A 20,138-nucleotide genomic window follows, 5' to 3' on the forward strand; every position below is an offset into this window, starting at 1 on the left:
TATATGCTGCAAGAGATGTATGTGACCGTTTTCACGTCTGCAACGTCCAACAGCTCTGAGTGAGAACGATGTCCTCGCCCTCACCCTGTTCAAAGGTAGTAGCGGATGTTTTTGTTGTGGACTGTCTTTAGGTAGCCCGTTATTCGCGGCGTCCGTCTGTTTTCCCGCTACTGGTCCCGCGTGTTTCGGATTGTATGCGAGTTATAAAGTGCGCAGTTGTTCTACGGCGGCCACATATCACTACATTTCCTCATGCGCAACAGTTATCAAATTGATAGATTTCGATGTTGTTTAGCGAAATATCTGTTGTGGTCGTTTTTTTTATGTCGATAAATTGAGAATGTTGAGCCCCGGAAGCGCTTGTGAGGATCCTGTTGCAGTTTGACTTGTAAATAGCGTTGTTTAATTTGGTTTTGTTCAGTTCGTGCGCAAACTCCTGAATTATTTGTTGTCGTAGTTTAGTAAGCGTTTAGCCATCATTATTACTGGATTAGCATCTGGCATGTGACGTTGTTTACTTCCAGTTTCATCAAAATGGTTACACAACATACAGCATGTCTGTTTGCGTGCACGCTTTATATGTAAATATGGGTTGTCAAGTCTAAATAGTTTCTTTTTAAGCTTTTAACTGAGCTCAGTACTGGAAATGTTTTCAGCAAATTATAACTAACTGTTGTCTTATGTTTCATCTCTTTTAAAGGTGTTATTCCTTTTGTAAATACTGTTATTTGTATATACTGTAAATGATGACCTCAGTGGGCGGAAGCCGGACCCGGGGCAACTGGGAGCAGATGCAGGGTCAGACACAGAGCCAGTCACAGCACAAGCAGAGGCCCCAGGTGAGATCACATACACACCTTTTTTTTTTTAGGTGGGCTGTAGTGATGGTGTAAGTTATAGGCTACACCTAAGCTCTCCCCTTTATGCCACTACAAAAGTGGCATTCTTCTGATGGAGATTTTTTCTCTAGAGTCACTGTTGACTATTACCTAGCCATCTTTGGAACTAATTTGGGCAGCTATTTTTTTATGTAAACAAGCGGCAAGCAAGAGATGCTCTTATCTACTTGAGTGAGGAAAGTCTGAAATCACCAAAACGTTGTGTCATGATTATGATCAAAGAGCACACCGATCAGTCACAACATTAAAACCACCTGCCTAATATTGTGTAGGTCCCCCTTGTGCTGCCAAAACTGTGCCAACTCGTATATCAGAGTAGCATTCTGAGATTATATTCTTCTCACCACAATTGTAAGGAGCGGTCATCTGAGTTACCATAGACTTTATCAGTTCAAACCAGTCTAGCCATTATCTGTTAATTTCTCTCATCAACAAGGCAATTCCACCTGCAGAACTGCTGCTCACTGGATGTTTTTTGCTTTTTGCACCATTCATAGTAAATTCTACAGACTGTTGTGTGTGAAAGTGCCAGGAGATCAGCAGTTACAGAAATACTCAAACCAGCCCGTCTGGCACCAGCAATCATGCCACGTCCAAATCACTGAGATCACTGATTTGTTTTTCACAATTCTGATGGTTGATGTGAACATTAACTGAAGCATCTGACAAATGACAAGGTCTACAGTAACTCTGATAACCGCTCCGTACAATTGTGGTGAGAAGAATATTATCTCCTAATGCTATCTGAGATGGAGGTTTTTGCTCTTTTGACGGCACAAGGGGGACGTACACAACATTAGACAGGTGGATCTTCATTTGAACTATCTCTGTATCGATTCTTAAGTCCCAAGATCGACCTTTAATCTATGTTTAAAATGTGTAATATATTTTTGCAATAATAAATATCACAATTACTGATCGCATTGTCAACCCCCTGCAGAGGGTCGGTGATTTAAATTTTTTTTTATTGAAAAATGACCAAAGTGATACAAATCTTATTTAACCACCACCTCAAATTACCGTCTCCATCGGCTCCATTTGCAATCACCTAAGCATCCATCAAGACTGGTGTAAATAACTAATAGCCTACATATTACAGACTAAAGAGAATTATAAACGTAAAGACAATAATAATCAAAATAAATGAGCATAGTAATTTCCCTTGTGTTCCCAATTTGTGTTTGTATTGCATTTTGGTAATACACTTAAAGAAGATCAAATAAAAAAAAATTTAGGTTCAAAGTGAACGTATCTTGCATTACTTTGATTTAATCTCTTTCGTCTTTATTTAATACAAATATGTGTGTGTGTGTGTATGTATGTGTATGTATATGTATGTATATATATATATTACTGAGCCTGCAGTTGCGTTCATAATGCATGTTACTACCCATGTGGAAATAAAGTGAACTAAACTCGCAGCATCTTCTGAGATGATTGGAGATCATTTGCAGCATTCTCCTAGACATTATTCTTGCAAACAGTTTTCAGACGAATGCAACGGAGTAAAAGAGTGAACTCTCAACATGCGCTTTATCTACGAGACATGCTCATGCTGCACGCCAACATCCGCTTGCTCCACAAGACAGGCTCATGATGCATTCCTCTGAATAAACATTGAATCAGACAAGCAAATAAAGTGTTTCTTCAAGCGCATGTCTTTGTAACTAACAGCATTTCTTGTCGTGTCACTACGAGACAGTTTGCCCGCCTGTTGCGGGTAGATGAGCAAAATTTCCCTCACATGAAATGCATTTGGACGAACAGCTTGCAAACTGATTTCAGCCTTGTCACATTTGGCGGGTGCTAGTTTCACACCATGGCCACTGTTTAATATATTTGGCATCTTCCCAGGTCCATGGTTTTGCCATTTCCCGATATATTGTTGATCATCATCTGTTTGCAATCGGCATCGGGGTCTTTGTAAGTCATCGTTGATATCTGATTACATTGTCATATCACCCAGCCCTCCACTACAGTGAGAGGAATTTGCAACCAAATTTCACGCTATGGGACTGAAAATGTATATATTTGCTACTGGCTGGTAAATGTTGAGTATTCAGCAGCAAGATCCTTTAACTGCTTGTTGAGAGTAGTTGTTTTTCCGTTTAATGTGTTTAAAGGCAAGATACATGCAACACATTTGTCACTGATTAATTTCTCTTTTAATAGCCTTTCTGTTCTTTAGTCAGTTGTTGATCTTAAAAAAAAAAAAAAAAAGACATTTAATGCTACTCGGGCACAGCACAAATACGAGCGTCTCTCGTTGACTTTTTTTTTTATTTATTTTTTTTAGCATTTGTTTGAAAAATCTATGTAAATATGTGTAAATGGTACAAATTATGCAATTAAACAATACAGATGTAACAAAATATATGCAATATTAGATTTATTGATAAAACATGGATTTGTTAATTAAAAAAAAAAAAAAAGCTAAAATGTGACAAATGAGGAACAAAAAAGAATATTAGTCAAATTAATATTTTCATATTGTACCTAGTTAGAATTTCCCCTGTATAATTTACAGAATTAGCTGGGAGAGAATTTATTTCATATGTAAGCAAAAGGAACATTATAACTGAAATATACCCATATGAATCGATGTTGAATCAGAAACGAATTGAATCGAGAGCTGAATGCATGGTGAATGTTATTGAATTTGCTGAATGTAAAATTTTAAATGCTGGAAAAACCCTTCAATTCTGTCACGTGTGAAATCCTGCCCACTGATAGATCCGCGCACATAGATATTTACATATTGTGCTATACACAATCTCTATTGGTTGACCCTTTATATTGTCTGCATATGTAGTTCTATCGTCCAGCCCAACCGTGAAACACATTTAAATAAACATAAAGGGCTTTATTCACATTGTATTATTGCACTCAAATGCAAGGAATTTGAGTTTGGTAACAGAAGTAACAGCTAAACAAAATATGTATAAGGGGGGGGGACTGACAAAACAAATTCACATGTGCACACGTATATTAGAATTCACTAGATATTGTTATCTAGGGAAATCTCAGACTAACTGTACTGTTAATTGTCAGATTGCACACAGCTCTTATTATTTTGATTTGATCCTTTTTTTAGAATATGTTCATGATGCCAAATTAGTTGAATTGGTACAAATAACACAAGCTAACAAGTACCATGCATTAATTTGAAGGTATTATTATTTAAGATTAGAATGAATGGTGCATTGAGGCAATAATGAGGTTGACTGATTCCCTAAGGAAATAATTTGTGCGTGTATGGGTGAGGAAGGGTTTCAGCTTGAACTTCGATTCACTCAGGTCTCTGTCAGCATCATACATTCATAGAAATTATGCAGATTCACAACTGGATGTGACAGCTCTTAGAGACCAGCCCCGGTTGATTTCTCATCTTTAAATGCGCTTTGAACTGTTCAGTCATTTGCATGCACAGATTTTGTATGACTGCCAGCAGTCTCTGCACCAATAAAATCATATACAAAAAAATCATTAAATAGCTTCTCATTGTTTCATGTCAAACAAATAAAATGACTCCTCGTGACAAACTAGTATCCGTTTCAACCATATAAAGTTTTTTTGGGACAAGTAAAGATGATCAGTGCATTAATGAAACCAAGAATGTGTATTAATTAAATAGGGGTCAATTTAAATTTCATGTTGACATTAACCATGCCCTGCTTTTTTTGTCGATCCAGGCCACCGCTGAGCAGATCCGACTCGCGCAGATGATCTCGGACCATAATGATGCAGACTTTGAGGAAAAGGTTAAGCAGGTGAGATCTTATAGATGATGATGCATCACAGATCATTGAAGTTAAGGGCAAGAACATGTCTTTTTGTGATGAGTGAGAAGCAAGTCTTCTTTTGTATGCCTGGCTCATGGGAATATGACTGTATTGATTGTTCACTGTTCCCTCACCCATTTGCAAATGGTGGAACCCATTCTTCTCCATTTTGAAAGTTATGGGTTATAACCAGCTTTTAATTGTCCTGTTTCCAATGCACTTTCTGAAGCTGAAGTCAACTCATGAGGATTCCATCCTCTTACCTTTAACACGTGTGGTCTGGGAGGTTGTACAGCCACTTATCTTGCATCTTGTGGCTCTTCTCTTTAGTTGGTGGACATCACAGGAAAGGATCAGGATGAGTCCATGATAGCGCTGCACGACTGCAACGGAGATGTAAACAGAGCCATCAATGTCCTGTTGGAGGGCAGCCCTGACACTGTGAGTTCTGACTCTTGTTTATAGTTTAATTATGGAGGGGGGGATAAGTGATTTAATGGTATCAACAGGGTACAATAAAATTATATTAGTTTAAGCCTTTTTGTTAGGGAAAACAATGCCCTAAATAATTTTCCCTTTGCTCTTCAGGACTCTTGGGAGATGGTTGGAAAGAAGAAAGGAGTGTCAGGTCAGAAGGAAAATGCACAGGCAGATGGAGGAGAAAGAGGAGATGAAGGGAAGGATAACCGAGAGAGAGGAGGAGGAGGAGGAGGAGGAGAAAGAGACATGGCACGCCGTAGAGGTGGGGCCCCACGGAGGGGTCGTGGAGCCAGCCGCGGACGAGAGTGTGAGTGGAGAGTTCATCCACTTATTTCACAGAATTTTCTTTCTCATTTGAAATCAACATCCTTGCATGGAGTCAGGAACATCAAGTTTGCATTATTTTTCGTCACCTAATGGTTTCACATTCAGAGCAGAGTGCGGCATACCACAAACCGTTTGCTGCTTTTTATAGTGCTGAAGGGAGTGTGTGTTAAAATAAAATGAGCTGCTACCGGATTCTCTCCCTCTGTTTCTCACTCCAGAGTTCGAGAACAACATGGGGCTCATACTCCATGTTCACATAAGTCTTGCGGTTTGATTGGGATCTGACGCTGATTAGGAACAGTTTTACAGCTGGTCGTGTTCGTGATCATATTATGTAAAGGACAGAGTTTTTTTCCTTATTCATTTAATCATGTCAAAAACAAAACTCGGCCTGATTTTAAAGTGTGTAGCTGCTTATGGGTTCTTTTGAGCAGCAGATTTCAATGGTTGATATGAGCAGTGTTGCAACTTTGCCAACCTTATAAACATAATGTAATGTTTTGCAGTGAAGAAATCCAGTATATGTACCAGTAGGGACTTTCTGAACTACCGTTATAATTTGGTTCAATGTGCCTGTAGGAATATGTCGGAGATGTAGCAGGTTGATGAATACAGAATAGTTTTGAATTAAACAGTAAATTCATCTATATTTCTTGCAGTGCTTTTGCAATAATTTGGTTTTTATTGCAGTTGGTGACGACACTAAAAATTATTGGCTTGCAACTTTGTTTCAATGTTTTTGTTTTGTTTTCTTACCATTGAGAGCATTGCACCTTTTGCATTTTAGCGCAGTCACACTTGGCATATAGCCTTCCTCACTTGCTTGACTTTCACTTTAAAAAAAAAAATAGCTGGAAGCTATTTTTGAGTCTGTATTTGATGTATGTCAATACAAAAAGAAAGTGGGACCATTTAGTCCATTCGAAGGTTGGGAAAGATGTATTAATGACTTTCATTTTGCAGTGCTTTGACTTCTGGGAAGCCTGAACACTACAGCTTTATTTACCAGAAGATGGTTTTAGTGGTTGAGCTAATAGATGCTTTAATAAACAATATCCACGTATCTTGTATCCAATGTGTTTTCTCTCCAATCGTTCTGTTCTTTGTTCCTTCTCTCCAGTTCGTGGGCAGGAGAATGGGCTGGATGGGGCCAAAGCAGGTGGAGTTGTGGGAAGGGGAACAGAGCGAGGCCGTCGGGGGAGAGGCAGAGGAAGAGGTAAGCTCCTGCCAATGTTTCACACCCCGAACAACGAGTACATAAATGGCTTTGGATCTCTGATTTGACTCTTGTCTTCCTGTCCTTCAGGTGGCGCTGGCAGGCGAGGTGGAAGGTTTTCAGCTCAGGGCATGGGGTAAGTTTTTGTGTCTCTAAACCCAAAGTATACTTTGTTTGTGACGCAAACACTTAACGTATGCTTTCAGTCGAACTCTCAGCCTTTCAAAGAATATTCCATTTGACCGTGCATGCATACACATATGGTTGGCACGCACTCTACGACTGCTATGAGATACTGGACTATTTCTAGGGTGTTTATTGACCTTTTTCAGTGATGTCACTTTTTTTGTGCCATCGCCATATTTGTGACCATCGATGGGCGGAAACAATGGCGCTGAATGGCAAAACACCCATAAAACAATATCAAGATAAACATAAAAAAAATGCATTTGATCCATGCAAATTCCCTGGGAAGTTGTATACAGGTCTGAGGCCAGCACAAATTCTGCCAAATTTGACTTGCAGACATTTACATATGTTTTATCCAAACTTTGCCTCTGTACGGCAGCGAGTCTGTTGTATGAAACATACCTAATTCAGAAGTTATAAATGTTGTTTTCTGCTCTGATTTGGTCAAATTATTACAAAACGTCTTTGTGAATGTAAGAGCTGCTTTTAACTCATGAAGGACACAGAAACTAATGAGGGAAAGAAAAAGCTCCTGCTGCCCAGCACTAGCATCATTTAAAAGACTTGACACATCAACGTCCTTACTAACATTTATACCAGTTAACGTATCAGAATTTATTACAACTGTGGAAGTTGTAGCCAAGAAAACCACAGAGAGCACAGATAGTTGGAAACAAGTCATGGGTATGTAAATATTTTGATCAAATGATTTATCACTTGTGTGCGAGACATTTATTTTTTATATTACGTTCTTCAGGTCCTTATTTTGTTGTGGATGTCCCAATGTGGATACTAAATTTGTAAAATTTCAATAAAATATTCAGATTATATTTTGTTTACATTTGAGGGCAACATTTTCTTTTTTTAATGATTGTAAAATAGGCACAATGTCGATCACAGGGCCCTGAATCGAATCAGATCGAAATTGTATCACGGCAGACATTGAAGTGTCAGCAAATATTGGATTGCAGGCCAAAAGAATCAATATATGATAGTATTGGGATGACATGCCCGATTTGCACCACAACTAATTAGTGCAAATAATTCCAGGCACAGGAGCAGACTATGTGTTCGGAGTATGTGCGGATCGAAAAATCAGTCAGGACACATACAGTGCTCAAGCTCTCTGCTGATGATGACAACTTCAGTCAGTCACCCACTACACATACGCCTAGCATTCAAGCAAAACTGAAGTATACTTGAGGCTTTAGGGTCCTTCCTGGATTTGCATGTTCACTAAAAACCGTGTCCTAAATAAGAGCAACAATGTGGCAAGCGTTTAAAACCTCTCTCTTCAATGTTAGACCATTTGTTGGTTGCTTAAAATCACCCAGAGTAAGATTGGTTTAAAGATTCGCTGCTCTTATGTTGTGCAGCAATTTTGCTTTCAGTGTTGAAAAAATTTACTATACTCGGGAAACTTGTTGCATTGCACTTGCTTGGGACACAGTGTAAATGAGACAGCATGGTCCGGATAATTCCAGTGCTGCATCGCTAAATATATAATCTTGTGCTTCAGAAACTTTGCAAAGCTATGGCATATGAGCAGTCTGAATGACTAGGAATTTTTAGCACAAAGTGCTGTTCTGTTGAGTCTAAAGGTAAGAGTGTGATGTATGCATTTCTAGTTGACATGTTTTCCATGCAGATGTTTGACAAGGTAAGGACTATAGCGGGTTTATTTGCAAGTAAAACTTGTCAATGTAGTGTATGAAATTATATAAGATCCACTTAAAGGGATGGTTCACCTAAAAATGGAAAATTGTCATTTATTCACCCTCATGGTACTCCAAACTTGTACGACTTATTCCTTAGAACAAAAAGAATTGTTGGGCAGAATATTAGGAGCTGAAATCCTCAGGCCCTATTCATTTTAATTATATTGACAAATGAGCAGGTTCATCATTCATTCAGATGTTTCCTCTTGTGTTTCATGGAAGAAAGTCGTGCAGATTTAAAAAGACATTGTGAGAAAATGAAGACAGAATTTTCATTTTTGGGTGAACACTTTTAATGTCTAGTGTTTAAGTGGCATTGTTAGTGTGAAATATTTTCCATGGGTGTGTCTCAATCAGCTCCCTAGTTCATTAGTCGGGGCACTGATCAGGGTGTTGGCCATTTTAAGGGCTGTCTCGATCGCAAAATCATTCCACTGCACTGAAATGTCCACTCCCTAAAAAAAAAAAATCCCACAATGCTCCGAAAAAACCAGAAAGCATTGTTGCTCTATGTTCCATTACCTAAAACGAAGGTGTTGTTTGTAATGTCTTTCATCCATAATGACCATGAAAGGGAAACTGTATTTTAAACCTACTTATATAAACAAATATTTAAAAGATTCTCTTTTTATATTTGTAGTTTTTATTTAATGTATTTTATCTTCATAATAAAAAAATACATAAAATTGCAATGTTTGAATATCTCCAAGAAAGTGAATGGTATTTATTAAGAACAGCTGTGCTTGAATGCACAAGCTCGTTATCGTTTTGCAGGTATTTGTGTCATTAGTGTCCCAACGTTCAGTGGATGAACACCCTTGCCAGTGCCCAAATTCGTTTTCATGATATACTGATTCACAACATAGGGAGCTGATTGAGAGAGACCCCATGTGTGCCTTCATGTTTTTTGCTTTGAAAGATAATAGTTACTAGCCATTTATCTTTGAGCCTGTTCACATGCACAGCAATACGGCGATAACTCTTAAAAAAATTGGCTTACTTGATAAATCAGACAAAGTGATAGATTTGAAATAATCAAGTTATTTTTGCTTTTGACGTCAAAACAAAAGGATTCATGCACAACTCTTGCATACATTGGATAAGCTGGTAAAGGTGTTTACATGGAATGCGAAATCTGAGTAGTGGGCAAAATCTTACCATGTCGTTTGGTTTATTCTTAACAGTTAATGAACGTACACCGATAAAGGAAAGCCATTTAATGCGTTAATATGACCACATAGACACATTGTCTGCTAGTTAAGCATAATCTGTGTAAGAATGTGCATGTAAATGGGCTCTTTGTAAACTTGGCTAGAACCGTATGTCAGTATTAATGTCTCTTCAGTTGAGTTTAATTCTGGGTTTAAAAAAACAAACAAAAAAAAACTGATGTTAAAATTGGAATAACCTGGAGCCTCAAAGTGCTTATCCTTTCTAGGCTCATTTTATGCCACTGGATTTTGTCTGATTCATTTAAGGCTTTCTGAATCTTCCTCTTGAGCTGCTGTCAGGCTACTTGACTGGCGCCTTTTGCGTGTGAAGTGTGCGTTTTAAAGTTTGCATGCAATATTATTTTGCAATTCTTGACCCCTGAATCTCCAGACTACAAGTTAATCCTTGTTTTCGAGTTGCCAAGTCACCTTAAAATACAGCACAACTAGCCTAGCTGTTTCATTCGAAAGCTCAGTCTTTTTATTGTTACACCTGGGGCCGGTTGCACCATCCATGTCTAAGTCACAACTTGGGCCCTGTTTCCACCTGGTATTACGATTTATTTTGTGTGATCCGATCACATGTGGTCAGGTGAGACACGTCGCTATTTACACCTGGTCACTTAAATGCGTCTGCAGTAACCACTTGTGTTCTGATTGGGAGGGTAGGGTCTCTGTTTCATGACGACATACAGCAATCACTATGTCTGTCTGTTACTGCATGATGATAAATCAATCAGATAAAGTCAGAAAAAAACACACAACCGTGGGAAAAACAATCCGCTGTTTCTCAAATTCAGTTGAAATTTAATCCAAGCACAAACGCAACATGTCAAGCAGAATTCTCCATAATTTTAGTGTATTAAAGGAGCTTGGTGTTTGTGCTTGTCATGTGTTATCAGACACGCTAAAGGTCCGTGAAGCTCTCGTGATTATGTATATGCTTTTAAAATGTTCTGGTTTGACTGTTATTTCCTTTTAAAGCCACTCGTGAACGGCTAAGTTTAAACTCTTGTTTTAGCACAGCGGTTGATTGACAGGTGAGAGGTGGCGCTTCACTGCTGCCAAGACGCATAGGCTGGATTAGCGTTTACACATCAAATGAGATGTGGTCAGAAGCGTTTTTGACCATTTTCATATGTGGTTTTTGTGATCTGATCACAAAATTATTTAGACCTTGTTTAGGCCTGAATTTAGGGCTTTACACATGTGATTGGATCACCCGAAACTCCTCTTAATACCAGGTGGAAACAGGGCCTTAGATTATTTCTAGTTTGAATGGGCACCAAGTTAAAATGTATGCACTACTATATTTGAGCATTGCACCATGAAACGTAACTGTCTGACCAGACATAACGTTTGGAATTAAAATACTATCATATTGAATAACATAAAATGAGCTCATGTTTGCTGTTACAGACTTCTGTCCTTTTAGACATATTATTTAGACATTTTACTTTAATATATGTTTGAGAGGGCTCATTATGTAAAAAAAAAAAAAACATACTACTTGGCAGCTCTTCTGCATAAAAAATGATTTAAACTTTGCACTTTCTGTTATGCCTCACCTGGTGTCACTAATATGCAAGATTACAAAATATACAACAGGTATAAATTATAGAGAATATTAAATGAATATACATTTTCCCTGTATTAAGAGTATTTATTTGTTGAACCTTATTCATAGTTTATGTGTGTGTATGTATGTATGTATGTGTGTGTGTGTGTGTATGTATGTATGTATGTATATATATATATATATATATATATATATATATATCTATATATATATATATATCTTTATTACCAGTTACAGTATGTGAGGCAAAAAGGGATTGAACCTCAACAATAACAAGAAAAAACTGAAATGCCTGGCTTCTGTTTAGAAAATTGAAGGCTGCTTATGGGATCGATAAAGATAAATGACAAATTATGCTAATAAACATAGCTGGTGCAACCAACCCTGTAGAGCAGGTATGGTAGCTAGTCTGGCCTTGGACATATAGAACACATTAGACTCAAGACTGATATTTGCCATAACTCTTAAACGCATGCACACACTCGAGCGCATCTGTATTGACACAATGCACCCCCCTCTTTCAGTGTTGAGCTGCTTGTAATTCTCCCTGTTGTTTCTTCCTAAAGCCAGATTGATAAGGGCCCCAGATATGATTTGTCAGGAGATGAGAGGTGAGTTGAACCCATTTGTTTAAGTGTGTTGGCTTGTTCAGGGTCAAGGGTGAAATAGCTAGTAGCCTGTGATCAAATTATGTGGTGCTTATGACACTGATATCTGCAGTATATTCAGTATGAACTATAGATATAACATTTTAATTGGCAGCTTAAGTTGTCCTGGTTTGGTTTCCGGTTCGAGAGTGACTGGCAAGCACATTTGCATCTCTTTTATATGCGCTCAGCTAGTTTGACATTGGTGTGTTTTTTTTTCTGCTAGTAGAAGAACTATAGCAGTGATTTTGTTCTCCAATTTTTGCATCTTGGTTGTGGATGCTAATTATGTCTGACTGTCAATGTTTGTTAACAACATAGCTCACCTCATTCACAATAATGGCCTAAAAATGGACACCAGAGAGGGTTTGGGATGCAATCTCTGCATGCCTTGTGCATTGAAACATAATGAAGTCTCCCTTTTTTTTCCCCTTTCTAGTCTGTTTAACCCAGCGGACTACAGTGAGTCAGCCCAAACAGAAGAGAGCTACACAAGCGGAAGCACTTGGAGTAACACTGGCAATCTTGAACCCGAGGATGGAAACCGTGAGTGATTTGGTTTTTGTAAATCACTTCTCCAATTACACACACAATTTAAAAGACACCAATGTAACTGTATGTAAATGCAATGTAAATGATCAGAGTTTGCATTTTTGTCTTTGGACAACTCAGACCTACACATCTGTCTCCACAGGGCTTGAGTTTACAGGTGGAGAGGGAACAAGCTATCCCCGAAAATATGACTCTGCCCCTGGTGAGTGTTATTGAAATGGCCTGTCCATTTTCTATGACTGTTTTGCAGATGGTTTGGTCTCTTGCTGTTGTAAATGTAAAAGAGCTGGATTTGTGTGTTTTAAAAAAAAAAAAAAAAATGTATTCCTATTATTTGTTCACAGGTGCTTGGAGAACTGCCACAGAAGAGTGGGGTACAGAGGACTGGAATGAAGATGTGAGTATTCTGGGTAAAATGTAACTTCTGTAGCATGCTGTCGATTATCAAAGAAAATAATGATTCATCGGTCTGTAAAACTGAATGGAAGCCTTGTTTGCAAAAAAGCACTTGGAATGATGGCTTAGTGGGTCAGTGGGCATCTCAATGAATTGAGAAATAAGACTAAGCCATGGATTTGCACATTAGTGCTCATCCAGGCACTGGTGAATGAGTCCGGTTTGCATTATTTTCCAGTCCTGTTCCTCCATAATATACTTTTTCTGCTCCCTATTGTTAAAGCAGTAAAACAGTTTAAAAAAAAAAAGAGGTCTTGATTTAAAGAAACAGATTAGTCAACTTATTTGCTGTAAATTTGAGCTTAAATTGTATTTTAACTTTAAATGTTTTCTCGGTTTAGTTATCAGAGACCAAGATATTCACTGCCTCCAGTGTGGCATCCATTCCCATTCCACAAGAGAATGTCACCATTACAGCTGGACAGAGGTACGTCAGTGGCTGCTAACTAAAAACAATGAAAACCACACCAATATACCACCACACATGTGTAAAATAGTCCTAAATCTAAATATGATATATTAAGTTAAGCTATAGTTTTGGTTCTATGAGAACCTTTTATCTTCATACTTTTTCTTTTTTTTGCCATTCAGGATTGATTTAGCGGTGTTGCTGGGAAAGACTCCTCCTACCACCTCCTCTGAAGTGGAGTCTGCTCAACTTGATGGCCAACAACCTCTGTCCCAGTCTTTGGTGTTTAGCAATTCAAAGCAGAATGCTTCATTGTCCCAGTCCTCCTCCAGTGCTCCTTATAGCCAGCACAGCATGGTGAGCCACACCTCAAATGACTTGTCAAGAAAAAACAAAATGTCTTTATGGGTGCCAAACTACAATGTACACAGTAGCAGGATTTCGAGGGAAGGGACTTTGATTTCATGACTACACATCAATCCCTATAGCTGGGTTTCCATCCTTGTATTTGTATGCAAATTGTGGGATATTGCATAAAATCAGCTGGATAGAAGCATTAAGATGTGAATAAAATCCTTTGTGCTTAATTTATTTGCTCGCTCGGTGGATTTCATTTTTATTCATTAAGAAATGCGCATAAACTGAGAACCGTTTAACTGCATAAGGACAGATAGTTTTTATATAGGAATGTAAATGCACATTTAAAAAAAAGTCTTGAAATAGCCTCAAGTCGTGTGACTGTATAATGTTTTTTTGTTTTTTTTTTAAACCGGACTAACCAGCTATTTTTAACATTGCTCTGGTAATTTTTAAATAAAGGTGTTCTGAAAATCCAAAGCCGGCAAAGTGTTTGCAAAGCAAAAAGTTGAATACAGTATCTGAGAAATATCTTATAGATCTGAACTAGAGCTGGTTGATATATCAAATTTTCAATATATAATTGCAATTATTTTGCTGACAGTATAAAATTTAAGCAATATTGTGAATATCGTAATTTTTATTTGGCCATTAAGTTTCATAGAGCATATCGGTAGACTAATTTGAATTATACGTTTAATTTATATAGCTCAAAGTGCTTTACAAGCAACAACAAACATAAATGCATCAAAACAATACAGCATACATAAATGCAACACCGCAACCCGGGAGTCAAACATATAGTCCGAATAGTCTGACATGTGGTCAGACCAAACAGTTCAAACTAAATGAGCAGTATTGCAAAAAATGACATGACCAGAGTAGTCCCGTGTTGAGTGGGTGCACCAAGCAATCTGCGTCGACTCTCATCTCTCACGCCACGGAGTCAAAACGAATGCAAACTCCAGAACAGCAAATGGTGAACTGGAACACAGGATGACCATGCCACGAAATTGGTGTCTGAAAACACTGCCGCACCATCCTCAGTAACAATGGCGCTGTGTAGGCAGTCAGATGGGATTAGGAAGGCTAGTTGTGACACCGCAGCAGGCTGGTAGGGTGGATCAGTCCACCCCTGCACACTAGCGGGAACCTCAAACAGGCGAAAGCCCATTCAAATTAATTCCAAGAATGTCCATTTAATGCGTGTGCGAAATTAAAAGATACTTTCATTTAATCAACAAGAACGAACAAAACAAAAGACTAAAAAATAGCTCAAATGTAAATCGGCAGCCAAACGTGCATTCGCACAAGAAGTGACGGCTTTAAATTACAGTCATGTGTAATGAAGGGGTTCTGCGAAGTCTTTTGTTTGTGTATGTATGCATGCACCTTTTCAGATTGGACAGTTATTTTGTTTTAAAGCCACACATAACCCCCAAACTTGTAGCAGTGGTCGACTGAAAGATGAGTGAATGGTGTTTGGTTGATCAGAGATGCATCAGGACTGAATGGCATTTACACCTTGTATGCAATGTGGTCTCATGATTTTTGTGTTCGTGCAATTCTTTATTATAATTTTATATTTTCTTCACATTTTAGAAAAATAGTGAAGTCATCAACTATGGAATAACATAAATGAAAAAATGGGAATTTTGTTGTGACTACAAAATATATCAAAACTAATATATATATATATATATATATTACACAGGTGCACTGTATGGATGTACACTGATCAGCCACAAAATTTAAATCACCTGCCTAATATTGGGTAGGTCTTCCTTGTGCCTCCAAACAGCACCAACTCAGAATAGCGTTCTGAGATGATAATCTTCTCACCGCAAAAGCTCAATGGGATGAAGATCCATAACACACTTCCAATTATCTGTTGTCCAATGTCTGTTTTATTGTGTAATAAAATCCTTTTATTACACAAAAGGATTTCGCTTGTAGTTCGAGCTGTCCACTTGTGATCAGATCCCCCAAATCGCATCTTAATACCAGTTGTAAACGAGGTCCTATTCTGTCAGTAAGTGTATTGCACACAGTGACCGCTATCCTTGACCATATACTCTGTGCTTTCCTCAGGTGAGCTTGCTCAGTAAGGGTTTTGGTGACGTAGGAGACCCTAAAGGGACCACTGGAGGCTCCACGACTGGTTCACAATTCCTAGAGCAGTTTAAGACTGCCAAGGCGCTATCCCAGCTGGCAGCCCAGCACTCACAAAGTGGACCTCCCAACACAGGTCCTTCTACCTGGGATACCAGCCCCACTACCTTGGGGCAATATGGTAAGAGAGCTCATGTAGTGAATTATTGGTTTTAGTTCAGCAAAAAATGTATTGTCATCACCCTTTCCCTCTGATGAATGCTTTTTTACAGAGACTTGCTTAATAGATCTTTTTTTTTTATTTTTATTTTTTTAAGTATCATCTGTACAGATTTTACAATTTTTATCTTTTATAAACAATTTTTATCTTTTATAAAATTTGCAATATTATCTAATATTATAAATATGTATTGACGAACCTTTGTTTGCCATGTGAAAAGCCTAGATGCTGACATGGTGTTATAAATGAACTCTCCCCCTGATGAAGTTTGTTCATCTGTAGAACACAAAAGGAGATATTAGACATATATGTTAACTTATTATTATTATTAGTATGTCACCTTCAATTTCATTGCATATTTTTTTCCATATAATGAAAGTGAGTGATAACTGAGGGTCATCTCTTTGTGTGCTTTGGAAAAAAGTAAAATGGGTTGGAAACAACATGAAGCTAAGAAATAGTAAATTAATTCTGTCATTTTACTCAATTTGTTCTTTTGGTCTTGGGTCTGCCCCTCTTTGCTCTGAATATTCAATATGCATTGTTTACTTTCTTTGCAGATATGAAACCTCAAACAGAGCTTGTGCATAGTCCCTTCACCAAACGGCAGCCATACCAGCCCGCCTCCACTGCTTCCACGATGGACGCCTTCTTGCAGGACAAACCCACACCCCCTTCTACCACCTCGTCCCTGCCCCATCAGTCCACCCATTCTTCCTCACTGCCCCAGGCCGTTACCACTCCTGTTTCCAAAATCTCTGGACCCATTCCAGTTCAGCAGATATCTTCCAGTCCCACCGACCCACAGGCGTCCAGCCCCCTCTCCCTACAACAGCACAAACTCAAACAGCAGAAGAAAAGGACTTCCATTACAACCAAGGTGATTGATTTTAAACAGCGTTTCTGGTTTTCATGTAACTTGATTCCTAACACAAAGAATATTCTGCAGAATGTTAGCCTCAGTCACCGTTTACTTTCATTGCTTTTTTTATTTTTTTTTTTTATTCAATGAAAGCTAATGGATACGGAGGCAAATATTCTGCCTTTTGTGTTCTGTGGAAGAAAGTTGTGAGTTTCAAAAAAAAAAAAAAAAGTCTCATGAGCTATCTCTGTAACATGTTGTGAATGCAGATTCCAGCTCTAGCGGTGGAGATGCCAGGCTCTGCAGATATATCCGGGCTTAACCTGCAGTTTGGAGCATTACAGTTCGGCTCTGAACCGGTGCTTTCTGATTATGATTCCTCAGCAGCTGTTGCTACGACAACACCCAGCAGCCAAGGCCAAAATAGTCTTTACACAAGCTCCAGCAAGTGAGTATCTCACATTACAACATAGGCACCAGCTGGATAATCTTTGATGCATTTTTGAATACATCCATTAAAAAATGAACCCCATAAATGTATATATCACTTGGATTGTTTTGATATTGATGCTTTAAACTTCCGGTTGTTTCTCAGTGAGCAGACATCAACCCTGTCCAACCCCAGTCAGATGGAGCTGTACGAACCAAGAGTGAGCCAGACACTGCGCTACCCCCCTTCTGTGTCCTCCTCACCACAAAAAGACTTGCAGCCCAAAGTAAGAATCCCCAGTCCTTCAGCTTTTACCACCTGGAGTTTAAAGTGCAGTTTGCTCATCATTGGCCCTGTTGATATTATTGATTTTCTGACTTAAGTTACACCAAATTTAGGAAATACTGCTAATGGGTTGATGATCATCCAATAAGATTTCAGTATTCTCAGCTCCGTTAAAGTGACATTCACCCAAGAATGAAATTTGTCATTTACTCACCCTCATGTTGTTCCAAAACAGAATGACTTTTTTTTTCTCTCTCTCTCTCTCTTTGAAACAAGATATTAGGCAGAATGTTCACTTTCATTGCATCTTTTTCCATACATTGAAGTTGAATTGTGATTGAGGCATTCATAACATCTCTTTGTGTTCCAGCTAAGAAAGTCATATGGGTTTGGAACAATGTCAGGGTGCATAAATTATTACGGTTTACCACAATATCAGTGCAGAAAAATGCATACAAGTCTGCAGATTCAGGCCTTCAATTCAAATCCTACTTTTTTTGTTGTTTCCTATTTAGTCAATGAAAAACTAAATAGGAAATTTAGTTTTTTTTTTAAAGAGAATTTTGTATATTTTGCATTTGGTTCATATGCGTTTTATTTAATTTTTGTTCACAGAATGGGTTCAGTTCGGTACAGATGTCACAGTCTCTGGAAGGTATGACTTTAACAAAAAACAATTTCAAAATCGGTCTCAGACATGAGATTTGTTTAAGTGCAGAATTAATTATATGCAATTGTTTTTCCAGCTGCAGCAGGCTCTGCAGTACCTGTGAAACCAACTTCTGAATCAGTAGTCCCACCTTTGGTTTCCAACATGGCCCCAATGGCTGACCCCTCTTCAGGTTCTCCCTCCCTGCTGACCACATCCAATCAGACCCCTCTCAGTGCTCTCGGACATGAAGATTCCTCCAGCTCATTGGCTCCACCTCAACACAATAAGTACTATGATGTTTTGTTTATGCATTGTTTCAGTGTCCATCTATGACAATAGGGACACTAATAATGCTGTATGTCGCCCCTCAGCTCCCTCCCTACACAACAGAACAGTTTGGCGCCGCCTTCAGTTCGCACTTCAAACACTGGTCTACTGGTGAGTTTGCATTGTATTTATAAGTAATTTTTACCTGCCTCACTTCCTACTACCTACATGGGCAGCTACCTTTTGAGGCAGCATCCAAACCGTAATGGAACTTCTTCAGAGAACTTCTTATTTGAAGTTCTCTAATTGGTAGATGGTGATATTGGCATTGGTTGCTAATCTAATGGCCTGATACTCTTAACCATAAAAATAAATAGTGCACACACATATTGACTGAAATGGACTATCTTTTCAGTACTGAATATAATGTATTTTAATCAGTACTTTTATTTTGACTTATCTTGAATGAACATTTCCATTTTAGCTCATCACAATGCATTCTGGGATTATTTTATGCATGAAGGATTCATACAATACTGCCTCCAATTTTGTCCAAACTATAGTTTTGGCTACATATTTTTGCTGTTACGTGTTGTGGAACAGCCTTTGCATTGGTGGCGCAGCTATGATTATGATTCTTAAAAATGCTATCTAGGTATGGAACAGAGTCTTAGTGCCAAATTAAGTGTATCAAATTAAATAGTTTGACTGTTTGCAAAAGTTGTTCCAGAGTTTTTGTTAATCTCTTATTTGCTCTCTTTTGTTCTCCTTCCTTGTCTCTTTGTTAACCTCCACCTCCAACATAGGACCCAAATGTGGACTGTGAATCCAGCTTGCACACCCCGCCTTTCTCCTCTGTGGCTCCTTCCTCTGTGCCCCTTTCCTCTTCCTCGACATCACTGGCTCCCGTCGCCCAGTCTTCATCTGTCAGTTTTGTCACGGCACAATCCTCTCTGGGTCCGGTTAGCAGTCTGACCATGGGACTGAACAGTGGCGCTGGTGTTCCATCCATGATCCCTCCCACGGCTGGTGTATCTTCCACTGCTGCACATTTATCGGCCTCCTCGTCTCGCAACACTGCTGCCTCAGGTGAGAAACTCTTCGTGCGACCAATGATAGACCAGGGGAGTGTTCAGGAAATATGTTGGAAAATTATGACTGTTTCTATTCTATTTTGTGTCGCTACTAGCACAGAAATGAGACGGTACACCTTTTAAAACAAGTGGATAAACGACAAACAGTTTTATTTCTACAAAATGTATTAATTAACGCTATTATCAAAACAGGGAAAGCACCTCCAAACTTGCCTCCCGGTGTGCCGCCACTACTGCCCAATCCTTACATCATGGCTCCTGGCCTGCTTCACCCTTACGCAGTGAGGTTTTTTTAATTTCAGTACTAATGTCTCCTATGAATTACGTCAAGAACTTTTAAAAACAACAAATATCACTAGATTATTGCCATGTACATGTTTCTAGCTGTGAGCAT

General features: G+C 38.6%; 1 protein-coding gene across 5 annotated transcripts in view; it reads left to right on the top strand.

Annotated features, from left to right (window-relative positions):
• The window catches only part of LOC127619744 (ubiquitin-associated protein 2-like), a 30,453-nt gene that overhangs the window by 1,135 nt on the left and 9,180 nt on the right, over positions 1–20,138 (top strand). For 3 of the 5 annotated variants that reach the window (XM_052092717.1, XM_052092716.1, XM_052092719.1), the window contains exons 2-22: positions 701–839; positions 4,592–4,669; positions 5,012–5,122; positions 5,270–5,468; positions 6,609–6,704; positions 6,795–6,840; positions 11,968–12,012; positions 12,488–12,594; positions 12,743–12,802; positions 12,945–12,997; positions 13,398–13,483; positions 13,648–13,822; positions 15,914–16,115; positions 16,715–17,034; positions 17,286–17,464; positions 17,612–17,732; positions 18,347–18,386; positions 18,478–18,670; positions 18,755–18,821; positions 19,457–19,739; positions 19,937–20,025. In XM_052092717.1, the coding sequence (XP_051948677.1) occupies positions 744–839; positions 4,592–4,669; positions 5,012–5,122; positions 5,270–5,468; positions 6,609–6,704; positions 6,795–6,840; positions 11,968–12,012; positions 12,488–12,594; positions 12,743–12,802; positions 12,945–12,997; positions 13,398–13,483; positions 13,648–13,822; positions 15,914–16,115; positions 16,715–17,034; positions 17,286–17,464; positions 17,612–17,732; positions 18,347–18,386; positions 18,478–18,670; positions 18,755–18,821; positions 19,457–19,739; positions 19,937–20,025 (2,646 nt within the window). In that variant the 5' untranslated portion in view covers positions 701–743. The remainder of the gene's footprint in view (positions 1–700; positions 840–4,591; positions 4,670–5,011; positions 5,123–5,269; positions 5,469–6,608; positions 6,705–6,794; positions 6,841–11,967; positions 12,013–12,487; positions 12,595–12,742; positions 12,803–12,944; positions 12,998–13,397; positions 13,484–13,647; positions 13,823–15,913; positions 16,116–16,714; positions 17,035–17,285; positions 17,465–17,611; positions 17,733–18,346; positions 18,387–18,477; positions 18,671–18,754; positions 18,822–19,456; positions 19,740–19,936; positions 20,026–20,138) is intronic. The other 2 variants (XM_052092718.1, XM_052092720.1) reach the window with 1 other exon arrangement.

Source organism: Xyrauchen texanus, chromosome 26 (assembly GCF_025860055.1).
Source record: "Xyrauchen texanus isolate HMW12.3.18 chromosome 26, RBS_HiC_50CHRs, whole genome shotgun sequence".
Classification (NCBI taxonomy): domain Eukaryota; kingdom Metazoa; phylum Chordata; class Actinopteri; order Cypriniformes; family Catostomidae; genus Xyrauchen; species Xyrauchen texanus.